The sequence below is a fragment of the Sander lucioperca genome, chromosome 17 (assembly GCF_008315115.2).
Source record: "Sander lucioperca isolate FBNREF2018 chromosome 17, SLUC_FBN_1.2, whole genome shotgun sequence".
NCBI lineage: Eukaryota > Metazoa > Chordata > Actinopteri > Perciformes > Percidae > Sander > Sander lucioperca.
The window spans coordinates 12,964,742-12,988,929 of record NC_050189.1 but is presented as its reverse complement, the minus strand read 5'-3'; the positions used below and the strand labels follow the sequence as shown (position 1 = coordinate 12,988,929).

The 24,188-nt window shown below is 40.2% G+C and overlaps 1 protein-coding gene and 2 long non-coding RNA genes across 3 annotated transcripts in view; 1 reads left to right on the top strand and 2 right to left on the bottom strand.

Moving 5' to 3' along the window:
* The first annotated feature begins 475 nt into the window (after positions 1 to 475).
* On the top strand, positions 476 to 1,455 carry LOC118493607. The gene is made up of 3 exons (XR_004895556.1): positions 476 to 508; positions 918 to 1,031; positions 1,346 to 1,455. It is a non-coding gene; the product is annotated as an uncharacterized LOC118493607 (long non-coding RNA).
* A 4,001-nt stretch (positions 1,456 to 5,456) lies between these two features.
* Positions 5,457 to 24,188, bottom strand: part of LOC118493610 — a 37,292-nt gene continuing 18,560 nt past the window's right edge. The window contains exons 2-3 of the long non-coding RNA XR_004895559.1: positions 21,805 to 21,808; positions 5,457 to 5,550 (exon numbers count right to left, since the gene is read on the bottom strand). This is a non-coding gene — a long non-coding RNA (uncharacterized LOC118493610). The remainder of the gene's footprint in view (positions 5,551 to 21,804; positions 21,809 to 24,188) is intronic.
* Positions 6,566 to 13,384, bottom strand: LOC116063680 (Fc receptor-like protein 5). Its single transcript, XM_031318598.2, has 5 exons — positions 12,930 to 13,384; positions 10,970 to 11,230; positions 10,205 to 10,465; positions 9,175 to 9,330; positions 6,566 to 7,699 (listed from the first exon to the last, which is right to left on the bottom strand). The coding sequence occupies exons 1-5, from the start codon at positions 12,958 to 12,960 to the stop codon at positions 7,650 to 7,652; spliced, it is 759 nt and encodes a 252-aa protein (XP_031174458.1). The 5' UTR covers positions 12,961 to 13,384; the 3' UTR covers positions 6,566 to 7,649.

The window sequence follows — 24,188 nt, the reverse complement described above, 5'->3', positions numbered from 1 at the left end:
TTTTTGACAGTGAACTACCTTCAGGAAATTGTTCACTGCGCCTGAAAACCGAGATGTCTCATACTGGGAGATACCGCTGCTCTGTTAGAATTGGAGATGAGACCAAACACTGTTTTACATACCTCACCGGTAAGTGTACTACAGTTCATGCGTTCACCCGTACGGTTCGCATCAGGTGTGAAAACCAACTGTACCAAAACACAGAAGTTGACTACTATTCAAAGTGACTCCGAGACATTGTTAACCAGTTATGAAACAGTCTGAATTTGTTCAACCAGAAACAGTTCAAAGATCACCATCGGTAAATCCACCAGACCACTTAAAAAAACAGTACTTTTAGTGTGTATAGAGCCAGTTCTATTTTCACACTTCCTGCACTGATTTTCAGATCTTAATGCTTTCTGAATACTTAAAAGTTTTTCTTTTTCTACAGTCCATCCACATCTCAATCCAACAGATGGTTGCCAGCAATGTGATACCACCTCTTCGATAACCGAAAAGCCAAAAGGTAACAGTCTTCTATGTCCGGGTCAGAAACCATGCAGCGGAGTAGGGTGGGGGCAGTTATAACCTACGGAGAATGCACGAGATGTGTAACCTGAGTTTACCCCGGTTAAAGTGTATACATGCAGGAATCCCCCGGTTACTACAGGAGTTATCTAGGTCTGTTAACCGGGGGATGAGAACCATTTAAAAACAGTGTCCTGCCAACGGTTTGTAGCATCAGAGTTGTTCTGTTAGCTGGAGTATGCTTCCCCCTGATCGAAAACTTGTCTTTTTTGTGTTCCTGCCTCTCGCCAAAAGCCTGTAGGGATAGTCTGAACAACTGGTAGAGAAAACAGATGGATGAACAGATCGGTGTAATGTTGGGAGTTTGAAGTAGCACTAACCTTAATATCTCTCCTACATTCTTTCAGATGGTAACAACACTGGCTCTACCAACACTTTGTCTGCCGGGGCCATCGCCGCCATAGCCACAGCCGGCATCATCAGCATCATCATCGCCATCATCTTCATCGCTGGGGTGATCTGTAAGTAATACATTTTTCAGCTTTTTATTACTGATGCTTAACCAGTTAAAGAGACACAAAGTTGTTTGACTGACCCAAACCTACATCACTGACGGGTGTGGCCAGTAAACTTAAAAACATCCTGCACCAGTGCTGAGATGCTGGACATTAGGTAACATCTTTGGAATTTTGGGGGGGATGGTATACATACTAAACCTTGATGTAACTATCTACTATTACCTAACCTTAAAATGCAGTGTTGGCTCTGTAAATTATAGAGTGTGGTCCAGACCTTTTCTACCTGGAAAGTGTGCATTATCTTCTTCCTCTTTCAGCTGGAGGTTTTGATGGAAGGTGTCCCTTCCTCTTATCTTTTTCACGCCTTCCCTGTCGTCGACGTTTTGAAGGTGTTAGGCAGAACGACCCAGATGCTCCGGTGGCTCACAACGGGTCAGATGCTCCGGTGGCTCACAACGGGTCAGATGCTCCGGTGGCTCACAACGGGTCAGATGCGCCGGTGGCTCACAACGGGCCAGTGCAGGCGGTCGAGGGAAGAGCTGGAGTCCAAGGTAAGCCAGATGATTTATTAGGATGTATTGTTGGAGGGTGTGGAGGGCACGGGGGCAGATAGTCTCATCATCTGAGATGGACGCAAAAAAAGAGATTCATGACTAGGGCTGGGTATCGTTCAAAAATGTTCGGTACCAGTACCAGTACCGATACCAATACCATGGCTTTGCTACCGTTTCCTAAACGATCCTTACCAATTTCATAAATCAAAAACTACAACTACAACATTACGGCACAAATCTTGTTATCTATTTTTTGGCTCCTACTACGTGAGTTCCGTCTCTGTGTAGAGTATTTCTTGTGAGTCTCTCCGAAGTGTAACAGTGAGAGAACTTAGTGCTTGGATCTACAAAAAAAACAATGAACACGGTTGATTTGTCAACACAAAGAACTGTTAGCCAGCAAGGCTCACACAACGTTCACTTATTGCTCTCACTTCACATCTAAGTAAAATATAAAAAATGAGACAGAAGATTGTGTCCTTTGGTTAAATGAGGTAGCCAAGAGACTGAAATCTCTCCAAATTCAATGCGAAAAAACAATACAAAAACATTTGTTGACTGCAACCTGGTCTCGGACCCCAGAACTAGAACTGTTATTTTAACCTTAAAGAAGACTAATGTGTGATTGACAATGCATTTTCATTATCTGCCTTGTTAACTTCTCTCACCTTCTCTTCTCACAGAAGAACCAAACAACCAAAACGAGGGAGAGGAAGGGATTCTGTTGGGAGTGATGGGGGACCAGAACCTTCTGGAGCAGGGACATCTTTAGTCTTTGGCCAGTCTGTACGTGCTCTTTACCTGACAAAAGTATTTTATTATTACATTCCAGTAAAACAAGGTCAGGAAAATATTTTTACAATGCCCTGCTAAAACTGTCACAACATACAGTATAAAACAGTCGTAGCCAATCATCCTCAGAATCAGAAACAGGCTTATTTCAAATAGGTTTTCACTACGGCTGAACGGTATAAACAGCAACTACACCCCTATGAATTTTGAAATTTTAAGCCATACCACCCAGCGTTTAGTGTTCACATACGAGGAATTTGCCCATATAATTGTTGAGTTGACCAAACTACACATGATCTGCCGTAAAAACACTCTGCGCTGCCTGTGCCTTTTGTTTTAATATTGGGGAGCGCGGTGGAGAAACTCAGGAAGCTCTACCTTTGGTGCTCGAAATTGCCACCGAGCGCTACGCTCCAAGTTGAAATGTTTTTTTAAGACCTTTCAAGGCGCAACTAGACAAGAAGCAATAATGACGTACACCGAGTGCCTGCACTCTGCTCTACCTCGCTGTTTTACCTCTGATCATTTATCTTTTCGCCTTTTTAAGAATCAAAGAGAAAGGAAAGCCAAAGTCTTTTTACATTTACAATTAAACGTAATCACGGAAGTGAGTTGGCATTACTCAATAACATGGCTAAATTGTCAGCAGTGTGCAAGTATTTTAATACAAAGTATCAGATTGTATATTCAATAGTTTTAAAAGTGGATCAGGGGCCAAAAAAGCTAATCAGGACATCCCCACTGAAAACTATATAGAACCCAGAATATGTGCAATGTGCTAAGGGACTGTTCGCTATTTAATTAAGGGGCCACCGGAGGAGTTTTGTAGACTCTAACCTAAAAAGACGTGACCCTCCCCTCATCAGTGAAAATTTTCCAATGACCCTCCAAAACGATTTGAAAAAGAGGAATGACCCTGCCCTCTCGTGCAAGCTTGTACTTAGCGAAGAAGTACAGATACCATTTGATTTTTACAGCCATGACGTACAGGAGTTAACCTCTGCATTCTCATCTTACACATCCCACTCCTCTGTTATGGTGTGGTGGCCATTTCAGTAGATTTACTCACTAACATAGTTGTGGAAACACAATAAGCATGGAAACTAAATGCACAATTCATGCATTACTGCATTACTTCAAATACTAAGTTACTCCTCTAGTAAACTAGTATTCATATGAAATAAAACAATAAAACATTGAGACCATTCAGCAAAGGATGCTGGGATATAACCAATTCAACACTGGTTGCTATGGACTTGTCACTAGGCTTCGTCATTGTATATTTTAGCACATAGGTAAAGCTGCCGAAGCTGAACATTATATTCCAAAACACATATGTTTATTTTTAAAGTTTTTAAGTTACATTGTAACAATTTAACAATTCGCCCTTATGAAATCCAATCACAGCACGGCTGTTTTGGAACGCAATAGACAGACGCTTAAATTCAACTAAAATGTAACAGTGAACAATCAGTGTTGGACCTACAGTCTGTTGAGATGCCTCTCCAAACTCACCATAAAACGTTAAGACACGTTGAGAAAAAAAGATCCGTATTTTGCCATAATCCAAAGACACGGAAAAAAAGTAATCCACAGCGATCAGTAGATCCACAAAAAGGTAAATGATACGGTGTATCCAGCAAGGACCGTCCAGACTAGTGCAACAGTAACTTTCTTTTTTTGCGTCCTGCTGCTCCCATCGTCAGCCAGGTAATATTTTTTTTTACCAAAGCAGTATATGAAATCAGATGTATTACCTACCCCCATTTAGTTGTTTTGTGTTATTTAAGATATTTATAAAATATCTGGTCATGCCAGACCTAATTATTCCACAAATTTTTTAAACAATGCAATTACCCGTTTCAGACACCAGGGGGCAGTGCTCCTCCTGCCCCCCCCCAGCAAACTCCGCGTATGCAGTCAGACCATCTGCTAGGGGGCTGAGACCGAGAGCTACATGGATAAATATGCACCAAACAAGTCACTTTTGAAATTTTGCTCTTTTATGAATAAAAAAGTTGGGTGACCCCCCCCGCCCAGACTAAAAAATGTTGGATGATCCTCCCCTCAGCATAAAATAAAAAGACATGACCCTCCCCTATTTTCCTCCGGTGGTCCATTCCATAAATACCGAACGGTCCCTAAACACTTTAAAAGTCATGCTATATTTATAAAGGGGCACTCCCCCCGCCATGGAGCTGCTAACTTGGTACAACCCAGCATGAAAAGCTATAGAATCTCTTGATGTGGCGTTATGAGAATGTAAAGAGTGCAATATTGAATCGCTGGAGTGCCCCTTAAAACATCTGTGTCAAAGAGCACTTCATCCAAACATTGTATTTTTGTATCAAATACTCATTCAGGTTCTTCATAGCTACATGTGAAATGTTAAGAAAGTAGTCACCTAGCATTAAAAAGGCAAAGCACTACGGTACTACATCTCAAGATCTGTTGTTAATGCACAGTACGCTCCAAACACATCTCAAACAAACACTACAATATTCTGGATTTGCCCTTTTTAAACTTGAACCTTTCTGCTGCCTCCCCATTCTATAGCATTCTCCTTAACTCGATACAAAAAGGTAAGTTTGGATGAAGCACTGACTTTTAAATTCTCGTAATTATGCACATGAACTGTACAACTAAGTGCGGTTAGCCTGTTGTGTGATGTTTGGGAAATGTGAATTTTTTTTAATATATTTGTTTTACTGGAGTGTATTTATATGGCCAAATGAAATCACACTTTTGTATTTTTATATCAAATGGCCGTTTATTTAAATAAATGTGTCAAATCGACCTACATGCTGTACTTTTCTTTCAAGTTTTCTTGTAAAGAACCAACAAATGTGTTGACTGCATTTCATCCATCATAACATTTACAAAGCTATTTCCCGGTGCATTACCTGTGTACATTTAACGGCGCTGCCACCAACTTTTTTTTTTAGAGCTGAAGATAGTTACAATATGTCCTTTACATTAAAACAATCATTTTGATTATTAGGATTGGTGCACGGTCACTGGTCCCATGTAGAACTTGCATGCTAAGCCACGTGGCCTGTTGGGTACTGCAGCTAAAACAAAAGACTTCACTCTACAAATTCAATTAAACTGAATTGTACACCATTCATGGGCACATCACCCCCCGTACGAGTGAGCATTAAGTGAGTTTGGCCAATCTTAGCATGCACACACACCGTTAAACAGCAGCAGTGCACACATTTAAAGACCAGTAAATTTAACCCACCAGTCAGTAACACTACTCATTATTTAAGCCCAGTATCAAAGTGCACAGCACTTATTAATTAAGGACCACTCCAAACCGTAACCATAAGTTTATGAACCCATGCTAAAGTTGACTAAAAAGAGGAATAAAAAAAAAAAAAAAAAAAATCATCTTTTGGAAATTGATCTTAATGCCTTAATTAAATAAATGAGGAAAAATCCAACCTTTGAGAACACCAATTTTCTTTGTGAATGAATAATGTATTGTAAATAAATAAATGTTCTTCCTTAAAATACAGGGGGCATAAGTGAGTACACCCCTATGTTAAATTCCCATAGAGGCAGGCAGATTTTTATTTTTAAAGGCCAGTTATTTCATGGATCCAGGATACTATGCATCCTGATAAAGTTCCCTTGGCCTTTGGAATTAAAATAGCCCCACATCATCACATCCCCTTCACCGTACCTAGAGATTGGCATCGGGTACTTTCCATAAAATCATCTCTCAATGCAAATCAAACCAGCTGTTAGGCTAACTGACATAAAACCATGCCACTCTCTAGGTATGGTGAAGGGTATGTCATTTTAATTCCAAAGACCAAGGGAACTTTATCAGGATGCATAGTATCCTGGATCCATGAAATAACTGGCCTTTAAAAATAAAAATCTGCCTGCCTCTATGGGAATTTAACATAGGGGTGTACTTACTTATGCCCCCTGTATTTTAAGGAAGAACATTTATTTATTTATGATACATTATTCATTCACAAAGAAAATTGGCATCCTTAAAGGTTAGTCAAAATTTTTTTAATTAAAGGCATTAAGATCAATTTCCAAAAGATGATTTTTTTTATTCCTCTTTTTAGTCAACTTTAGCATGGGTTCATAAACTTATGAGTGCCACTGTATCCATCCAACTTATCAAAATTCACAGAGATTGATCCCAAATGTAGCTTTTTGCGATAATGACACTGAAACATCGGTACATCTATTATTTTATTGCTGCTATTATTCCACAAGGCTTTGATCAAACTTGGAAGAATTTATACTATGCAAAACCAAGATCCATGTTGAAGAAGACTGTAAGAGTGTTGTCACTGGTTTTGACTACAAAAAAAAACAAAACAAGTATTAACCTTGTGTTAATATTAGGTAAATATATTCATAAATCCTCCAAAAATCTAAACCATGCTTTAAGGTACTTCTATTTGACTATACATATTTGAATGAGTCTCTGAATTGCTGTGTAGCTAAAAAGAAAAAAAAAGTATACCTGCAGTTAAATTACATGAAGATTCAAAGCTGCGTATGTTGAGCGGTCAATGCTTATAAAAATGTATTGAGATGAGAAGTTGCCTTGTCAATTATTAACGTCTGTATTTGTTTGTTTTATGTTGTAGCTTAATAAAGAGCGTTCATAAAAAAAATTCCCTGGTTTACACATCAAAAAATCTGCGTTGAATTTAACCCAACTTGGGTTGATGGTACAACCCAACACTGACAAGCACACCAGGAGATGGCCCCACGACTGCACGACTCAGGTGAGTAAAGTTCAATGGTTTTATGAAAGCACTAATAAAACTTACAGGCAACAGTGTCCAGAAAACGACAGGCAAAGGGACAACATAACGGGTCCATATTTGACGGGTTATGTTGGGTTGTACCATCAACCCAAGTTGGGATAAATCCAACCCAGTTTTTTCCAACTCTGGTTTGATTGGACGCCAGCTTCTCTGCCCTTCCTGTCCGTAAAAACATCAGCCATAAACACTCTTTATTGAAAGACAATTTAAACAAACAAGTAACATTCAGAACGTCATACTTATCAACAGTTTGATATGAAACATGTTGATTTTCATGGAAGCATCAAATTACTAGTTTATAAAAAAATGAGATAATACTTTATGATAAACATAGGATGGATAATAAGAAATAAAGCCTATAGTCTTATCTCCAGAGATATTGGTCAGCTTATAAACAGGCTGTATAATGTCAGATACAAACTGCACTTCATCTTCTTTTTCGTCTGTTACCGAGCAGGAAATAGAACTCGTTATTCCAGCGTGCGACGATCAGAAACTCTCCTCTTTCTGTCGGCTCGAGCTGCAGGAGAAACCAGAGCAGGGAAAAGTTTGTGCATATGGTACAGTTTGCAACACTGGTGCTGCACATCATCATCATCATCATCATCATCATCACCATCATCATCATCATCATCATCATCATCACATAAATCATTTCTGATGATGTGACCCAAATATCTCACTTTGTTTACCACATTTAGTGCTTGGTCAGCTAGAAGGGTTAGAAAAACTTGCCTCTGATCCTTCTCGGTTTTTGCAATCATGACATCATTAGAGTTAAATTTGATGTCATCAGACTTGTATAAAGTACTTAAAAATCAATACTTGAGTAAAAGTACAAGTATCTTACCAGAAAATGACTTTGGTAGAAGTTAAAGTCTCCTTTTAGAATATTACTTGAGTGAAAGTCTTAAAGTATCTGATATTTACTGTACCTATGTATCAAAAGTAATTTTATGATGTTTAATGTTAACTTTTAGAAGTATTTGGATTATTTTCATTTACTTTGATTATGAACTTAATTGTGGCTTCCTTTTAATAAAGCAAAAATATTCAGGGTTTCCACACATTCTTAAACATCAAAATCAAAGTCTGAAATCTACAAAAAGAAAAACAGAAACAGATTTTTCATTTTGTTGTGAGAAAGAATCTTTCATTCCGACGTATGAAAACATTTCTTGCAAGTAACGATCAACAAAATGCTTAGGGGAAATGTAGTGGAGTAAAAGTATATATTCTTCAGTGGGTTCAGTGGTGGCCTAGGGGTTAAGGAAGCGAGTTTGGGTTCAATCCCCAGACCGGCAGGATAAAATCTGGATGGGGAAAGTCACCCTCCCTCATCACCACCACTGAGGTGCCCTTGAGCAAGGCTCTTAACCTCCAACCGCTCCAGTGGAGCTGCTCAGTGACCAGCAGATCAGACTGGGGTTGAACTGGGCAGCTTCCAGGTATGAATGTGGAACTGTGTGAATGTGACAGCTCGTCTTTTCAAATGAGGAATTGTTCTCAATCGACTTACCCGGATAAATAAAGGTTTAAAAAAAAAAAATCTATTTAGGATAGGTAGTGGAGTAAAAGTTTCCAGAAATATAAATAACAGATATGTACAGTAACAAATTAGTAAATGCTAGTACCAGCTCGACGCGGTGCCTATTTAAAAATGGTGGGTTTGTTCGGGACACCCCCCGTCTGTCGCTAGCAATGATGACGCAGTGATTAGTGACGATTCTCTCCGACCAATCAGTAGTCTGCAGGTTTTCACGTCACCTTTTGGTATCGCCTCAGCTCGCTTGGAACCTCGACGGAGGTGATACTAAAAAAAGTACCTGTTGGCAGGTAACATAATTTTATAATGGAAAACCAAACAAGGCCATTAGAGTAGAGGCGAGTCGAGCAGGTACCATGTAATGAAAAAACGCCATAAGTTGACGGCCAGCAATATACTGAGACAGGACTAAGTCATCAGCGTAGTATACTTTTCAGAGAAGTTCTTACCTCGAGCCCACTTCCAGTACTTGAAGATACCCAGTATGAGGATGGCTGTGTAGAAGAGGAAGAGCAGGATGGAGCAGAGCAGCCGGGGCAGAGGCATCATCCAAGGAGGAGAAGGAGGAGAAGGAGGAGGAGGAGGAGAAGCACTTGCAGGCTGAGCTGGGAGGAAATATATCACATATATCGTCACTGTCGGGCGAAAACCTTGTTTGTCCATAACTGTAGCTTGTCAGGAAATGAAAATAGGCTAATTTTGAAAACATTTTATTGAGCTATTTTTCATCAGACGAAATCGGCTCTTTACTGTTTCAATATTCTGTATCAGCGGCGTGATTCCATACAAAGTCAATGCAAAGATGCAAATAGACGCAAAGTCGCGGCACGCGGTGCGAATTCGCCTCATTCGTGCCACCGCGAGTTTTCCATAAAGAAACACTGTGGACATGATATCAGTGTCGTCATTGGCAGTGGTGGAATGTAACTAAGTACATTTACTCAAGTACTGTACTTAAGAACAAATTTGAGGTACTCTGAGCCACTTTCTACTTCTACTCCACTACATTTCAGAGAGAAATATTGTACTTTTTACTCCACTACATTCATCTGTTACAGCTTTAGTTACTAGTTACTTTACACGTTAAGATTCCTGCACACAAAACACATGTAGTTTATAAAATCTGATGTATTATTATAATTGAAACTAGCCAACAATATAACGGCCTACAAGTCCAGCTGAGATGATTAGACCATTAAATACACAACTGTTTGGATCCTTTATACTTTCTAAAATGGGAGGATTTTTATTTACTTTTAATATTTTAACTACATTTTCCAGATGATTCTTACCCACTTTTACTAAAGTAACATTTTCAATGCAGGACATTTACTTGTAACAGATTATTTTTTTAGTGGGGTATTAGTACTTTTACTGAATTAAAGGATCTGAAGACTTCTTCCAGCGCTGATTATTGGTGGGTACAGCCCTGGTTTTTAGGATTTTAATCCTCCACTGAGATGATTGGAGGATTCTCACCTCTCACAGCCAGCCAGCTCTGCGGGGACTCTCCCTTGGTTGGGTGTTTACACTTGTAGAAGCCTTTGTCAGTTTTGGACACCGCTGGGAGGATCATCTCTCCTGCAGGCTCGGAGCCGATGAACACGTCGTTTTTGAAGAACGCAGCGGAGAAGTCGGATGTTGATTCCTGTTTGTCTTTCTCTCTGTAGGAGCAGCGGAGCGTCACTTTGTCTCCCTCCGTCACAGGAAGTGCAGGACTCTCCAGGATCACAACACCTTCTGAAATGCAGAAGAATACTTTTCTATACCTGCTGCATTTTGTTCATGACTTGTAGAGTTTGCAAAGTGTTTTTGACCCTCCTGTTTTCCTTGGGTCAAATTTGACTCGCTTTCAACAAACGACAGTGTCGAAAAATGCATAAATGCTAAAAACATCCAAAAAAAATGACAAAAATGTTGAAAAAAGTTTCGAAAAATTTGAAAAAAGTTTCGAAAACTGAAAAAAAGTGACACGTTGAAAAATTGCGTGAAAAAACGTAGAAAAAAATAAACAAACGTTGGAAAAAGTGCCGAAATTTTGGAAAAAAACAACAAAAGTTTTGACAAAAAGTGAAGAAAACTCTGAAAAAAACCCGTCAAAAATGTAAAAGAAAAGTGCCGAAAACTTCAGAAGAAAGTATCACAAAAGTGTTAATTATTAATTTTGACCCTGGAGGACAACAAGTTGCATGTTTGACGGGACTGTTAATTTAATAAAAAAACCATGCATATTTGGTATATGACCTGTCACGTTGATGCCGACGGTGTTGCTGCGCTCTCCCTGCGGAGACTCACACCAGTACACTCCGGTGTCGGATGGGAAGGCAGACTCAACGGTGCAGGACGACTGGCCTGGGATCCCCCAGCCAAACATACATGCCTGAGAAGTCCTAGCGGAGATGTTTCTTTTCACCGTCCAGCCGCTGGAGTTGGCAGCACACCTCAGAGAAATTTCTTCATACTGGAAGAACTGAGATCTGTTGGGAGTGACAATCAGCGAGGCGGCTGGTGGGGCGACACAAGAAATGGTTATGAACGGTTTAAACTATTTTTTGTGTACACGGCTGATCAAAAGTATTAAAGGTCCCATATCATGCTCCTTTTCAGGTTTACACTTGTATTTTGGGTTTCTATTAGAACATGTTTACATGCTTTAATGTTCAAATAACACTTTATTTTTCTCATACTGTCAGTCTGAATATTCCCGTGTTCATCCTCTGTCTGAAACGCTCCGTTTTTAAGAACCCACCCCGGAAAAAGCCAAGTAGGCTCAGATTTTTTTGGCCATTTTTTAGGCTTTTATTGACAGGACAGCTTAGAACAGGGAAGGGGAGAGAGAGGGGGAATGACATGCAGCAAAGGGCTGCAGGTCGGACTGAGCCTCAGTACATGGGGGCGCACGCTCTACCAGGTGAGCTACCCAGGCGCCTCCAGTCTGCTCTGATTGGTCAGTGTTTGTGGGATGTTGTGCTCCTAAAATACAGGGCTTTCAAAAGGAAGGAGTAGAGTTTATGTCCCGGAAGAAGTAAAGGAGAGAACACAAGACCTTCACCGAGGAAACAGGAGTTTGTGTCCCAGGAGTACTACTTAAGAGGACCGGTGTTTCTAATTTTAACTAGACGTTTGGGTGTCTAAACGTAACTGTTGTCACCGTAGACAGTCACCTTTTAGTCGGCTAAACTCAACTGTAACAGCCGCTGAAACGCCCCTCACGGTGCTCTGTACCCGGCTCACAGTCACCTTTTCTCGGCTAAATTCAACTGTAAAGACCGCTAAACTGAACTATCATGTGACCGGCCGGCGGTCACCTTAATTTCGTTGGGTATCATACAAATGGTTGCATACATTTTCCGTAAAATATCTATAGGAGCCATGTATATTATGTTTGTTTATGGTTCATAGTTTTCACCTATAACGTAACGTAGGACGTCATGGGGGTCTGACAATTATCAGTCTATTTATACACCTGTGCACCTGCATGGCGGAGGCTAGAGAGGGGGTGAGTTTGGGTTTTTGCATTTTCTGTTGACCGCAAGTTTTATTGCGGTTTCATCGCAAGTTTCTCTACATTCACCTTTTTGCAGTATTTCGTTTCTTAATGATTTTTCCGACTTTCAAATGAACAATAAATCTTTGAAAGCATATCTCGGAGTGGATCTGAGTTATTCAAACGGTGCGTCATACAGGTGATTATTCCCTGACTCAGCCTCTCGGAGGTTGCAAAGAAGTCGCTACAATATCAATACCAACCCGTTCATGAGAATGCGCTGCAGGGATTGTTATCATAATGTTACTCTGTCTGCCGGCTTGTTTTAATGTTGTTCTGCCCTCCAGTAGCCAATCATTGATCAATGCAGCTTTAAAATGATTGTATCTCAGAAAAATAATCATTTGTTGAAAAACTTACTTCAGATAACACAATGACAGCTTCCCTCACTATCTCTGAAATGAGTTCCGAGCTTTTTAGCGGCACACATTTAGCATATTCAGATACTTGAAGGTTGTGCACACCTTTGAGTTCTGCTAACAATACGTGGGTGAGCAGGAAACGCTTTGTGGCTCTGTTTCATAAACTACAACAACACATACATAGTTCTGGGTTTATTTATGAGCAGGCTCGGATTTTAGGAAGAGGATAAGTCAATGAAAGTCAGTTGGAAGATGAGCGGAGAAACATTTTTTTTAAAAAAGTGAAATGACTTACAGAGCATTAGGGAGAGTGATGCGATCTCCATCCTTTGTTCGTGTTGTGAGTCTTCCTCTTTCAGGTTTTTCAAAAGCAGTCGACCACATCCTTACCAAGTACAGGAAACCATGACGGCCATCGCTGAGAAACAGCACGTCAAACAAAAACAATCACCTGAAACTTTGAAATTCACACATTTTGCAAACATGCCTGGGATCTAAGCTTAAAGACCCAGATGTCAGCATGTACTCAATTAAATTAAGATAAAACACACCTTTATTGATCACCAGCAGGGACATTTTGTTGGTGGGTTTTGCAGCCGTCCAACAGAAATAAATACAGAATTACTTGGAAAGTGACTGTGTCACTTGATGCTTGTGGTAATCGGTGTTAGAGGAAGTATTCAGATATTTTACTGAAGTGAAATTACCAAAACAATGGTGCAGACAAACTGTGACAAGAAAATGGAAATACACTCAGTGTCCACTTTATTAGGTACACCTGTACAATCTAATGCAGTCCGATGCAACAAAGTTTACTTTTAAGATGCATTATGTTCAGTTTTCTGTGAGCAGAGGCAGCGCCGGCATGTGCGTATAGGCAGACTAGGCAACGGCCTATAGGCATTGGTGAGGAATGTGTGTCTGTCAATCAAAATCACCAATTAGCGTCAGATAAGCTTTTTTTCCTTTAGTTTTTAAGTTCTGAACCTGCTGATGATACCTTACTGCACACCTGTGTGTATTTTACACACAAGGTTTTTTTTTTGTATAAAGATACGTAAGAAATGTAATTATTTCGAAAATAGCTGTGCTGTCATGACTCTGCTGTAAAGGAGTCTGGAACCTATTGGACTTATTACGCTCCACCCTGTTGGTGCCGTTGTGGCATTCACATATACGCACATGTTGGCCTACTTTAATAATTGTTGACACTTTGTGGCTTGCACTTCTCTATTTGCGTGATGTGTGTTGTTGCTGTTTTTTGCTTTTATAGGTCACCGTGTTATTGTCGGTGTATATTAGCCTACATTGCAAATAGAGGGGCTGCACCTTGTGTTTCCCTTAAGGCCATCGGACAGTCTGGCGAGGTCAGTGACTCGAGTCTGATTGGTGGAGTGCTAACCCGGAAACGGCGAGCGGTATGAGTGACGAACGCCTCTCAAAATCTGATGAAAATCTTTTAAACTGACCTTTGTCGATCTGAAATGAAGACAGATTCAGCAACTGCACGGCCTATTTCTCTCTTAAAAGGTTTTCAGAAACACGTTTCGGTGAACTATTTTCGAACAAGCCGCCATTATCGGTCAGCTGGAGAAGCCAGACCCACGTGACGTGTTTCGTCATTTATGGTTTTCATTTTTTGTATTTCATCTCACGCATGCACAGAACAAACGCTCAAGTCGGTGTCGCTTCAGTATGTTCCGAGGCACTTTTTGGAACTCGGGGAGCCGACTGATCAGTCCGACTGCCTTTTCTGCCGACGGTCAGCCGTCGGGTTGGTGTGTCAGGGGCTTTAGAGCGGCAGAAATGCACGCACCACTCCTGCGCGGAGATGTAAATTAAAGGTGCTGTACAACAATCAAGAGTCTGGGCCTCGGATTGCCTGCACCTCTTGTCTCACCTTTGACGTAACATGCAAACATGGATGTGGCTGAGCCAAAATTGTGGCGGCTAACGGCGCTAACAACGGCTACAGTGCTGACAGACCTAATGTAATGGGGTAACGGGGCATTCAGACCAAAAAAAGTGGAAAAAAGGACAATCCGGCGGAATTTCCGGTGGCAACGGAGCAATCCCGGAAGTGGAAGGTCATGGATATGGACTACCGCAGCCTTAACGCACTACCCCCATTCAAAAAGAATGGAATGGACCTGCGTTTTTGCCGGAGCGTCAGACGGCTGACGCAGGATGTCTGAATCAGGCTTATTGGGGGTTAGCTCACACCCCCCAGGGGACCCGAGTGTCAGCGTTGCACTGGCATCCCGTCGCCGTGGGTCAGGACGGCGTTATCAGTGGTAACCACCGTATAAGCATTGCTTGGTCATTGAAGCCCGGCCCGGGTAATCAGCGGGACGTGAACGCAAGGGTAGGACAAAATAGAGAGGGTCAACAGTTATAAAGGGAGGCACCCACATACATCAAGGAAGACGGAGCAATTGTTTGATCGATACTGAGATTTAAGTCAGAACTAAAAAATTTCACGTGGCCCTAATCGTCTTCCGTACAAATGCCCTATCTCACAATGTTCACGAATGTAAAAAATAATTAATGTATCAGCCCCCTGAACAGGTGTCATACCAAAAAGTGATCAACCCCCCCAAAAGTGATTGCTGTCTGTGGGAGTGTGCACAGCCTGTTAAAGCTGTATTGCCAAGTTTATATATGTATGTGTGCAGCTCATTAGGAAAACTGTGTGTTACTGGTTGTATTGCTCCTTTTAAATAGCTATTTAAACACTTAAAAAAAACTACTGGGTGGGCTATAATTTGTCAAATATAAGCGTAATTATTGAAATCAAGGTATTTGGAGGCAGAACCTTTCAAACACAAGGTAGGAGCTGCAATCACAATCGCAAGTGGGAAAAAAGGACTGGATCGTTATATCCTAATGCAGGGTACAGGGCACTCCTGTAGTAGGAAATCACTTTTTTGCACAACACCTGGGGCCTCATATATAAAAGTTGCGTACACACGAAAAGCTTGCGTCACTTACTGGCATACGTCTGTGACGTTGTTTATGAAAAAAACATAATTATATCCGCTGATACTCTATAAAAGTTGGATCATTTATGTGGATAATGTTTCACAACTTTCACACTACTAACTGTTTAATTCGCATGCTACTTAACCTCTGCGGTCAAGCCAGCCTCCACCTCGAAATAAGCGGTCAAACTAGCCGCCCCTATATTTCGCGGTGCGCATATACACTTGCTATTACGGTGAGACCGTCATAACTAAAAACAGGGAATTTTCCGACGAAGGCAATTTCCCATTCATTTATTCTGTCTGCCTGTCTATCTGTCTGCCTTCCTGTCAGAAAGAAAGAAAGAAAGAAAGAAAGAAAGAAAGAAAGAAAGATTTTAACACACCTCACAACCTTTCACTGCATGCTATGTTGAATTCCAAAATAAGAGACCCCCAAAAATCATATATAAGCTGTTTGTCTACACATTCTGAATGTGTAGACAAACAGCTTATATGATTTTTGGGGGGCTCTTATTTTGGAAAAAAACATCAGAATGTCCTGAAACATTGTAGTTGACACCTTGAGATGGAGTCCTCTCCATCTGAGGTGAAATTGATCTGTGGAAGCTAGGACTTTTATTTTTTATGATTTTCTGAATGTGTAGACAAACAGCTTATATATGATTTTTGGGGGTCTCTTATTTTGGAATTCAGCATATCATGCAGTGAAAGGTTGTGAGGTGTGCTAAAATCTTTCTTTCTTTCTTTCTTTCTTTCTTTCTTTCTTTCTTTCTTTCTGACAGGAAGGCAGACAGATAGACAGGCAGACAGAATAAATGAATGGGAAATTGCCTTCGTCGGAAAATTCCCTGTTTTTAGTTCTGACGGTCTCACCGTAATAGCAAGTGTATACGCGCACCGCGAAATATAGGGGCGGCTAGTTTGACCGCTTATTTCGAGGTGGAGGCTGGCTTGACCGCAGTGTTAAACACGATGAACGAAAAATTCACTTAGAAAATAGGCTACTTTCAGTCATCCTCTGTATTTCCCATAGATGACACATCTACTCTGTGCAACAAAAAGATCGGCACGGAAAAATGCAATAGTGTCTGTAAGTGTGTAGTTGCTGAGGCTCAGACATCCATGGCGCACAGGAGGTGGGACGCACGGATCCATATCTCCCCAGGAACATATGTTATTGTTTGAATGGTTCTGAGTTCCGTGTAGAATATTTTTTAAAAAAAAAAGTAAAATAAACGCATAGGAAATGGATCAATGGACCAAACCAATCAGCAGATCAAAGGAGGTAGCCTACAGTGACAGCTGTCATCACAGTTTTACTTTAGAGTCAGTATAGTCTGTATCAAATAGCATCAGATACTACAATATAACAACAATACAACTACATGAATGAGAGTCCTTGAACGTCATCTGTTTGCGTCTGATTACTTCCTTCACAAAAATGAAAGTATAGGCGAAGTTATTTCCAAGGTCACCGTGGCGAGTGCAGCGTTTGATTATCTCACTGACAAATATATAGGTCTAGATCTTTTTTTTTTAAATATTTCATAAAGAGTGAAATTATCTCGGTCTCTGTATCCAGCGATGGGCTTAATGCGTCAGGCTTGGCTGTTTTATGTCGCTGTGTACAGCATTGCCGGTAAGTAAACTTCAGTCATTCTTAAAGAAAAAAAGAACTTAATCAGCTGTTTGTGTGCCTCATGATCAGACATCATTCGACCGGTCGGGTTCACACCATTTATTATGACCCAGATAACGTTAAAATGACATACATGTAGGCTTAACTGTAGTTGCTCAGATCCAACTTTAACAGAACTTGAATACAGAAACTCGTAGTTCTGCAGCCGGTGTGTTAACGCTCTTCACGTCAGGTAGTCAATAACAACAAAGCCTTAAATCAGTTTAAAATGTTATTTTCAGTAGGCCTACTTTGAATTTGTTATTGAGTCGCTGAATCTGACTCTGCTTTATCTGCAAAGTGACCTATTAACTACATTTGCTTCACGTTGCTAGACCCTTGTGAGCATATTTCATCTACGAGACAGTTTCCTTTGAATGCTGGACAAGTGGTCAATATGTTAGAACTTAGTCAGGAGGATTCTCCAACTCGGGGCTAGTTGTTACAGTTATATCAGTTCAAGCAATCAGAAATAGGGTCAGGCAATATATCGTACACTCCAATTTCCTTTTGGAGCTCTAAAGAGAAGTGGCATGTCGGTCTGCCAGCAACAGTTTGGATAGAACTACCAAAACATGATTTTCAGGTGACAAAGTCATTTTTCTGATATCAAGATTATGTTTTGACTTTCAAATGACATGTAACATGTAATAACCTAAAGTAGCAGTTTCCTACAGAATGCCATTTTGTCCAATATTAAATAAATAAATGCATGAATAAATAAATAAATAAATAAATAAATAAATATATAAACATAATATTAAATAGCCTATGACTATGAAATACATGTTGTAATAAATTAACGAGACGTAAATATATAAATAGGGTTTTATTTTTTTTTTAAAAAAGGGGGGGCTTTTATTTCTTAATTACGACATTTATTTCATTCACGTTTTATTTTCATTTCTTATATTGAAAAAGACTGTAAATAAACAGACTTGTGTTCTTGGGGAGCAGGTATTTGCAAGGTCACAAGCACACAGATGTGGTATTTCACAATACCCCATCACAGACAACAGTATCAAGTGCTCCAAAATAAAGGCAGAAATGAAAACCACAACAATACAACCACTTCATAAACTGTTTAAACAAACTCCTACAACTATTGCATAATAAGGCAGTGTTCCAAATTACAGCAATTCAACTCCCAGAGCCTAGAAAAGTGATTTTATTGTATGTGCATTATGTCATCCAATGTGAAGTCTTTGGGATGAGCAGGAATGCTTGGGTGGGGGCCAGTGGGAAAAACAGTAACACAGTGAAAGCAAGAAAACGGTTTTTTGGCTTATGCATTCAAGGTCAGAAATTTTCGTATTTCCTACATGTCATGCTAAAAATTAGTCACAGAAACTTGCACACTGAGTCCAATGCGTGTTAATTAATCTGTTACAAAACATTTCATAAAACAATACAAAATGGAGTCTTGAAGCAGTGATGATGATTTTCTTGTCTTCTCTTCTGAAAAAGAGAAGAAGAAATAGGAAATCATTTGCTCCATCCAATCCTGAGATTGGCCAGAGAGCGAGGAGAGTTCCACCTCGTTATCAAGGAGCTGCAGGATTATCCTAAAAGATTCGGAGTTTACTTCAGGATGTCGATACTGGAGCCACATATTAAAAAGTAGACAAATTTCCGCGAACCAGTGGATCCTGAACAAACACCAATTTAACCCTGTATGATTTTTTTCATGACGGACGAAATTTTCAGGGGTAGTTTGTAAATGTGACTGACACAACGTGAAGTGGTATTTATTTTTTAACGTGCGGAAATTTCGTACTAAGTGAGCAAATTTTTCATTTTAGTTTAGTTTATGGGCGTCATTTTCGAATGCGATATTCAGTTCCTTGATTTTGATGCGCCCAAGTCCCTGCATAACATTAGTGGATAGAAATTCTTCACATTTTCTTTTCCTGATTTCCTGGATACTATTTGCAAAACATTTAGATGGAAACTTGGGTACTGTGTACTAATAAAATAAGATAAATGATGGAAAAAGAAAGTCTAATTGCAATGTTTGTTTCCCCCAGGACTGTCTGTTGGGATTGGCTCCCACCAATCAGTGAAAGTCGTAGCCGGACGTGACGCCATTCTGCCATGCCACCTGGAGCCCCCATTCCATGAGACCATTCTGATGGTGGAGTGGAAACGTGATGGGAAACAAGTTCACTTACATCGAAGTAAGGCTGACAATCTAGATAATCAGGACAAGATCTTCAGAAACAGGACATCTCTCTTCCGGGATGAAATGGTCAAAGGAAACATTTCACTAAAACTGACCAACGTAACTAAACTGGATGAGGGAAATTACACCTGCCATGTTCGCTTTAAAAATGTATCTGGCTCAAATAAAGTCAGAATGTACAACGTTACCCTCATTATTGGTGAGTAGGCTGCATCTAACCTAATACATATTTAAATGACATAAGAGAAACCATTAGGCTATACAATTGTAACATGTTAGCTCTTAAACACAATTTACACAACATTACAATTTGTTTTTTTCCACAGACACAGAGTCAAAGCCAAGGCCAGATCCAAACATAAGTGGCGGTAAGGGCTGAGTTTACTGTACCCTATAACAGGGGTCTTCAACGTTTTTTAACTGAAAGAGAGACAGAGCAGGGACCCCCTACTACATATATTGTACAAATGAAGTTGCATATTAAGCTGGGCCTACAGTAACGTGTATGGCAGCCTAAAGCCTTTACATACCTTTTTAGTGCATGGAATACTAAGCTATTAAAATAGTGATTGTCAGCATGATTTTATAAATTATCTTTTAATGTTAAACATACATGTGACACAGTGAATCCTTAGGATTAACTGTATATGTGGATGGCTACCTTAGTGACTACCTTACCTATAGGCCAGTAAGCCTATCATCAGTGGGGATTTATATTTGCTAATAATGTGTTGGATTCATGTTAAGACATTTTCATTTTTGAAAGAACTTAAAAAAAATTAACAATAATTTGGAGGCCCCCCTGCAGAGAATCTGGACTGTGCCTGTGTGTTTTGTACCAGGATGTAAATTCTGGCGAATTACGCGGCGCAATTCTATACAAAGTCAATGCAAAGACGCGAATAGTCGACCTATATTGAAGTCCTGATTTAGGATCCATTAAGGAATATTATTCATTTTAACAGCATCAGCAGGGGAATTTAGGGACCTGCAATTTTTTCTCAGAGAGCTGATTGTTCTGATATTTTAGGAGAATATTGTAAACGGTAATACTGCTGTGCACTGAGTTGTGACCCTGAGCAGGCGAAGTTGGTGTGAAAAATGGAAGGATGGATGTTATGATGGATCCAAAGTGAAAAACAAATCTTGACATCTTTCCTCTATTCTTTCAGAAAACCCGGTACCAGTTATTGGCATATTAGGAGCATTTGTTGGTGTATTTGTGATTGCTGCTGTCATTGCTGCTGTCATTGCCTGTGTCAAATGGAAGCCATGTGGAAACAACAGTAAGTCTCAAATTTCTCCTCTCTTCATTTTCCCCGTTTAAAAGAATAGGTTCACAGTTTTTAAGCCTGTCTCAAAACAACAGTTCAGAGGCCATATGTACAGTGTAACAGGTTTTCTTTCACTATTGTTTTTCAGACAAACATTGTGAACCTATCCTTTTAACACTTGATAAGTGGCTCGAAAACAGACTGAAAAAAAATTAATAGTTTTTGTTATAAAGGCACACATTCTTATTAAAGATCAGTTTTCGTTTATTTCTTTTATCGTAAGCAAATTAACATGCTGTTTTTTTTTTCCTTTCTTCCACAGAGCCAGAGCCAAAAACAGATAACAGTAAGAAACAAGTCCTGTACGCTATAATGAACATGCAGATACAACTCCTGTGCCATTCCTTCCTCATTCATACAGTTCCTCAAAAATGTTTATTTGCAATTATAACACATTTTAAAAGAAAAGAACTTGAAGAAACGGAAGTAACTGTGGTAATGAAAGCTACAGTTATGACTTCCCTAAGACAAATACATTTGCTCAATCTGTCACTATATCCTGACAGCACTACGGGAATCAGATAATCTGTGAAAAAATGACATTGCTCTGCCTCCTCCTGGTGCTACTAATGGCATAAAACAACAACCAGTCAGATATTAGGAGTCTCTAACAGCGTGTCAATGACTGAATGAATTGATCGCTCTTTTCACATCGCTACGTTCACACCGGAACTCTTAATCCTTAATTTCGGATTTTTTGCTCAGATCCGATTTTTTGTTTAGCTGTTCACATAACCTTTTTAAAATGTGACCTATATCAGATTCCAGTGTGAACTCTTTTGAACTGACCCGCATGCGCAAAAGAACAATAACAATGACATCAGACGCAGCACGCTGTTTCACTAAAGTTAGGGAGGTTATAGAGGAAGTAAGCATTTTTCACTTTTATTTCAAAATGTTTGTGTAATGGCAGCCGTAACATTAATGAGCAGGTGCCGAGGAGGAGAAGAATGAACAGAAAGAGAGCCAAAGGTCTTACAAAAGTCTTACACCTCCCTCTCCCTCCATTGACTTGCTCCATCACTGTTCTCCATTTTGTAGGCCTAGTCAAGTTTTTAATTCTACCGTCTGTGTCTACGGCTAACTCCCGCATAATTGTGACAAATGTCGATGTAGATTGACGTAAAAGTCGCATCAAATCCGCCTTGGTTGTTCACACTGCGGCCGCGTTGAAAAAAAGATCAGACCTGGGTCTGATTCAGGACCACATATGGAAGTGGACTAATGGCGTTTTCACACCGACAGCCTTTAGTTCGGTTGAATCGCACTAGAGTTCGTTTGTCCCGCTGGTGTGGTTTGTCAGGGCAGGTGAGAACGCGGCATTCGCATTCGGGTGCGCACCAAAAGCAGACCACACAAGCGTACCGAGACCTGCCTGAAGAGGTGGTCTCGGTACGCTTTCAATCCAACTCTGGAGCGGTTAGTTTGTGGTGAGAACGTGATCCGTACTCGAACCAGTCTGAGCTAATGTCTCCTGTAGTCAGGTGTGTTTACAATCTGATGCAGCAGAGCAGCAAACTGTAGCAGCTTGCAGTGTTTCTATCACAGAAATAGACTGCGGTCAAGCTCGGCGTCCATCACTCGCATCTCTGTGGTCAAACCAGCTGCCGCTAAAATTGGAGACAGACGCCGGCAGAGTAGAGCGAAGTCTCGGTGACCAGAGCAGACGTAGTAACGTCTCTCGCAAAAAAATGTCTGATCATTTTAATGAAATGAGCTGGTTTGACCATGGAGATGCAAGAAATATGCACTAGTCCAGAACACAGGACCTTCTTCCTGTATTTACTTTCTTGCTCCCGCCCCCAGACACATCCGACAAATAAGAGGAGTGGACGTTCTTGCATGATTTGTAATGGCGCATTTTGGTACTCTTGGATTTTTCCAGGTGTGAAACCAAACCGAACCGAACCAAACAAGGACAAATTGCTCCAAGTTTACAAACTCACCAACTGATTCGGGCCAAAGAAAACGTACGGGGTACGGTGTGAAAACGCCCTAAAGCTGATTTGAAAAAAATCAGATCCGGGCAAGATTTAAATGTGTTCACACTACTTCTGAAGAAGTCTGACCTGGTCACTTGTCCTCAAAAAAAAATCTGATTTGGGCCACTTTTACCCGCAGTCTGAACGTAGCCTTTTTAGTCTCTCTTTTTTAAATTCTTTGCTGCCTCAGAAAGATGAATTTTGTGTGTATGTGATGCAGGAGATTGTGTTAAAAGGCTGCCATTTAATCATGCCACAGAGCTTTAACCAAGTTGTTTTTACTCATCTAACCCTAACCATATGTTTACCAGAGTGGTCGGAATGAAAATGCTCATGAGTCATTTTGGAAGGCACTGACCAATAATCTGTTTTGTGTCGTATAGGTACGACTGGAAAACGATACCGGAGAGGACGCAAAAGGCGAAGAAACAACAAAAAGAAAACTTCTGACAACATGCAAAGCACCAGTGAAACTAGTAGTTAAATATACAGGGGTTAGTAAAAAAAAAAACCTGTATATTCTATTGAAATAATACAATCAAACACTTATATACTGTATGTCTATACAGTTGGTCTATGTCAGAGTGTAGTGGCAATCTGACCACAAAAAATGTGCAATGGTGCAAATAATTCTTTATTTTATAAATGCATTTAAAAACACCTACAAAAAGACTGACTGTGAAAGATTAACAATGAGGGATCAAAATTCCTCCTTCTCCCTCACCTGAGATTCCCTTTCTAACCTCTGATTAACACACACACACACACACTATACACACTATACACACTATACACATAACACGCACGCAGCACATGTCTAAATTGGCTACAACACGGAGCATATCACTAATTTTTGTGAAGAAAACTAAATGGCATTGTTGGAAATGGGTTGGGAACCACTGCTCTAATTAAGTCATTTCAATCAATTAGGCGCACAGGCTCCCTGGTAATCCTCAAAAACTATTGTTCAGGTGTCAGCATTTCTCTCTTAAGGCTACGTTTACACGTGGCCGGCTATTTTCATAAACGGACATTTCAACCTCTCCGTTTTCAAAAATAACATCGTGCACAGCTGTCAGTTTTCAGAAAAGTGTTTACACGTACCAGTGTATATATACGCCGTCAATGCCGTCAAGAGCATATATATGCCAAACCTGTAGGTGGCAGTGTAACGAGAAGCTCAAGCCCACGTCAGCCAATCAGAATCCCGAAAACAGCAACAACAGCAACCAATCACTTCCTCTCTCTTCTCTTCCTCACTTCCTCGGCTGCCTAAACCTCCGTTTGTCTCAGTTCACACGCAAACGTGCATACGAAGTTTTCACCCACACAGGTGTTTTCAGATATTCTGGCTGATTAAACTCTGCTCAGGTTGAAGGTGGGCCAAGATGATG

What these genes read in the sequence shown, in the direction of transcription:
- LOC116063680 (XM_031318598.2), bottom strand. Translation starts at nt 12,960, where the DNA reads ATGGAGATCGCATCACTCTCCCTAATGCTCT. An exon ending in ATCACTCTCCCTAATGCTCT is followed by an intron (nt 11,231 to 12,929) that starts GTAAGTCATTTC and finishes TCGCCCCACCAG; the next exon opens with CCGCCTCGCTGATTGTCACT. An exon ending in GTACTGGAAGTGGGCTCGAG is followed by an intron (nt 7,700 to 9,174) that starts GTAAGAACTTCT and finishes TTTCTCCTGCAG; the next exon opens with CTCGAGCCGACAGAAAGAGG.